The sequence below is a fragment of the Cariama cristata genome, unplaced genomic scaffold (genome assembly GCF_000690535.1).
Source record: "Cariama cristata isolate BGI_N322 unplaced genomic scaffold, ASM69053v1 scaffold14537, whole genome shotgun sequence".
Lineage (NCBI taxonomy): Eukaryota > Metazoa > Chordata > Aves > Cariamiformes > Cariamidae > Cariama > Cariama cristata.
The window spans coordinates 70,021-74,136 of record NW_009626229.1 but is presented as its reverse complement, the minus strand read 5'-3'; the positions used below and the strand labels follow the sequence as shown (position 1 = coordinate 74,136).

The 4,116-nt window shown below is 45.3% G+C and overlaps 1 protein-coding gene across 1 annotated transcript in view; it reads left to right on the top strand.

Moving 5' to 3' along the window:
- NEU2 (sialidase 2 (cytosolic sialidase)) overlaps positions 1-3,853 on the top strand; it is an 8,725-nt gene extending 4,872 nt beyond the window's left edge. The window contains exons 2-3 of the mRNA XM_009703945.1: positions 963-1,167; positions 2,915-3,853. Of these exons, the coding sequence (XP_009702247.1) occupies positions 963-1,167; positions 2,915-3,853 (1,144 nt within the window). The remainder of the gene's footprint in view (positions 1-962; positions 1,168-2,914) is intronic.
- Positions 3,854-4,116: the final 263 nt, after the last annotated feature.

The window sequence follows — 4,116 nt, the reverse complement described above, 5'->3', positions numbered from 1 at the left end:
CCAAGCAGAATTTATTCAGATCTTCAGTTTCTGGTGCATCATGTCACAGATCCTTTTTCTTTCTTTTCTTCCTCCCCGCCCCTCTGCCCAGACATATTTCCCCTGAGCCAGTGGGTTTTTTAGCAGGGTAAATGAGTTCACAGGAGAGGCTTGGTGCAAGAGGACAGAGGGCTGAGTGGGTCTGAGGAGAGGAAGAGAGACTATGTGGGGCCATAGCACAGATCAGTTACATAGAGGCAGCTTCCCTAAATGCCCCCTCATGTTTGTCTTCCTAATGTTGCTTTTAAGTCACTGTACAGGTGACAAGATTTTTGCCTGGACAGAAGTCCCACCCAATGTGGTGGGACACCATTCAGATTGTTCTTTAATCTTACAGAGGGAGGGATGTTCTCTTTCTCTCTCTTTTCATGCTCAGTGCTCACCATTCTCAAATAGGGGCACAGCTGGAGCCAGGAATTGTCTCAGTGTGTCGCTTATATGGGATTTTAAGCTCGTATTTGGCAAGGCAGAAGTTCTGTGCTGGGTTTTGGAAACACCATCAACGAAGACAGCAATGGTCTTCTGAGGGAAAATACTATAATGTTTGATTATCAACAATCTTCTGAATTACAAAGCAAACCCACAAAAATCCTAGCCTGTGAATTTAATTAAAAAGAAAAAACAAACCACGGAGAGCTTTTTCATTAACTGTATTTAGTATACTTACCTTACGTCACTCCAGTAAGATCAACCAGGCTGTTCCTGGGGTAAGTCTGGTCTGTGTTGCCAGCTAGTATGCAACACATGTTCTCTTTGGAAAAAACACAAGAAAAAGATAAAGCTGAAAGCAGCAGAAATTATGTTTCAATGCAGGACAGGTTCCACTGAGCATGGAGGGCAAGAAGCAGTGGAATCTGCCCTGTCACATTTTGCAGGGCTAAGGGTGGGTCAAAATACAATGCATTTTGTCATCTTCTCCGTAGCACGATGGCTTCGTTTCCTGTCTTGAAGCAAGAGACGTTGTTCCACAATGGCACCTGGAGCTATCGAATTCCAGCCCTGCTCTACCTGCCGCGTTTCAGCATCATCCTGGCATTTGCTGAGGAACGAGAGGATGTGGTGGATGAACATGCCAAGCTAATAGCGATGCGCAGAGGCGTGTATGACCCAACCATGCATCGTGTTCAGGTACTAGTGTGGGGAGAAAATGGGGGAGACTCCCACCTGTACTGCTCCCCCGTTCCCAAAGGAGTTGAATGTGTTTGCCCTCTTGCTGAAGGGAGAAGGCAGCTTCTTCTTCTCCCCATTTACAGGAGACAAATCTGCTTATAAGTAATGCATGTGTCATTATAACTGCTGGGATTCAACCCCATGACTGGGCAGCTGTTATGGGGACTAAAGCAGGCGGGTGCAGCAGATTTTCTGGGAATGGCTTTGTCCCATCATCGAAGAGATGGGGAAGCAGATAGAGAGATGGGACGAAAGACCTGTTGTGACAGCAAAGACCTGGAGGAGAGGCAAAAATGGGGAGTGCCACAGGGATGGGGCGGAATGAATTAGCAATCAGTGACTATTTCTTTTAATTCATCTTCTTAGGACTAATTTCTGGCTTAAAAAACAATTGAGAACAGCTAGTCTCCCCACGCAAAAGAGTATCATCTGGTTTGTCTGTGCCAGTGAATTGGCTACCTTATTAATCTACCAGTTATTATTAACAGTTATCTTGCTGGGTGACTGGGGGTGGTGGATACTCTATTTATAATCATTTTTTGCATTTGCAAATGCATTAATGTCTTGGGGGGGAAAAAGAAAAGTCATTATATTTTTCTACTCCAATCCTTCATTGGTGACTGGTTGTCTTAGATCATAGATTCTTAAGAGCTGGAGTCTGCCTAGCAGAAGCAGCCTCTGAGTGTACCTGCACTGTCATACCATTCAGGTAACATCTTGTGTAACCTTCTGTAATTCAGTTAAGTAGGGCTCAGTTGGTCATAAACTTAGTAATTTGTGTTCACATGCTAGAGTTTCTTAAAATCAAAATATTAAATATTCCAAAAAAGTTAATACTGGTTGAATAGACAAAGGTAAGACATGACCAAAAAGGGTAATCAGCAAGTCAGGGTAGAAAAGCTAATTAGTATAATCTTACTGGAAAATACTGCTGCTTTTGCCAAGCCAATAACACTACGTAGGAATAATTTTCTAATTGCAATGTTAGTGTTAGAAATGTGGTTGTGTTATGTCCTATTCATTTAAAAAAAGACATGGCTTGGAGGGTAGTTATACCTGCTCTGTGACCTATTTTCTGTGTCAGACAACTCGGGGTCCAAATTTCCACACCAGAGTGTGTAAAGCCATTGCATCAGCTCTAGCAAGGTGCCTCAGTGTAGGCTGGGATGCCCATTTACACATGGATCAAAATGGAGGAATAGGAGTCTGAATGGAAAGGAATTTGTCAGCATCCAGGATACTTGAAAAGGGCTCAGGTCTCTATCCGACTTCCTAAGAAACACTGACACAGCAGTGTCTGTACCAGCACACTTTGATCACTGGGCATGTCTGTGTGTCTGTCTATCTATATATATATTTGTGAGGATTCCTGAAAATTCAGCTACTGTAGTTTTTTTAAACAGTGTCATCAGACACTAGCTGCATTGAGATACAGAGCTATCAGCTCCTCAGTGAGTACTAATTAAAAAGGACATAGCCCACCTGTTTGAAGTGCATGTGCATTGTGTCATCCAAATAATTTTCACTTATGTTTGGCGATGCCAATATATTGTCTTTCCATTTCTTGCTCTGTCCACTAACTTGCTTCTCTCCTGTTCTGCTCATGCTCTTCTGTCGCTTTTATCCAGGCATCCTTACACTGTAACGTGGATCTGTTTGTAATGGTGCATTTCATTCTTGTCTCCCTTCACACGGGCCCTGGCAGTGGAACAGCACGGAGACCATTATCAGTGCGCAGCTGAAAGGCCACCGATCTATGAACCCCTGTCCTGTTTACGATGAGGTCTCAGGGAAACTGATCCTGTTCTTCATAGCCATCCCAGGAAAGATCTCTGAGCAGCATCAGCTCAGGACAAAGATCAATCTGGTACGTCTCTGCTACGTCACTAGCATGGACCAGGGGCGCACCTGGAGCGCTGCCCAGGATGTCACCGATGGTACCATTAGCACTGAGTACAAGAACTGGGCCACTTTTGCAGTGGGGCCGGGTCATGGATTACAATTGCTCAACGAAGCCCGGAGCCTTGTGATTCCCGCCTATGCCTATCGTATCTTGGACCCTAAGCAACACCCCACCCCTCATGCCTTCTGCTTCATCAGCTCTGACCATGGGACAACGTGGGAGATGGGAAATTTTGTACAGGAGGAGAGCGCGGTGGAGTGCCAGGTAGCAGAGGTGCACAGCTGTGGCAGGAAGATCCTCTACTGCAATGCAAGGAGCAGCAGGGGAGCCAGAATCCAGGCGGTCAGCTACAACCACGGGGTGGACTTTGAGGGAGGCCAGCGGGTTGAAACGCTAGTAGAACCTCCCTTTGGATGTCATGGAAGTGTTACTGCCTTCCCGCCTCCCCCTAATGCCAGATGCCGAGATAGTTGGTTGCTCTACGCTCATCCTACAGACCCAAAGGGTCGAAGAGATTTAGGAATTTACCTCAACAAAAGCCCTTTAAATCCAGCACACTGGACAAAACCAAGCATCCTCTTCAAGGGCCTGTGTGCTTATTCAGACCTGCAGTACATGGGGCTTGGGCCAGATGGCTCACCCTTGTTCTCCTGCCTTTTTGAATATGGGACACACCAACAATGTGAAGAGATAATCTTTGTAATGTTCACCTTGAAGCAAGCCTTTCCATCAGAGCGCTGAGTCTCAAGCCTTTCCATCAGCATCCCTCTGCAAACCACCTTTGCTGATACTTCTTTTCACTGTCACTTCTCATCTTTCAGTAAAAGCTTTTTTGTACTCCTCCCACGCCCTTAGTTTGGAGTTGGCTTGTGGCGTCTGTAGATTACAAAGTCTATTAAACATACTAAAACTGAACATGTGCTTGGTTTTGTTTTCTGTTGCCTCTTCTCCCTTCTCGCCTTTCCTTTTGGCTGCCATCTTAAACATTACGTGCTCAAAACAAG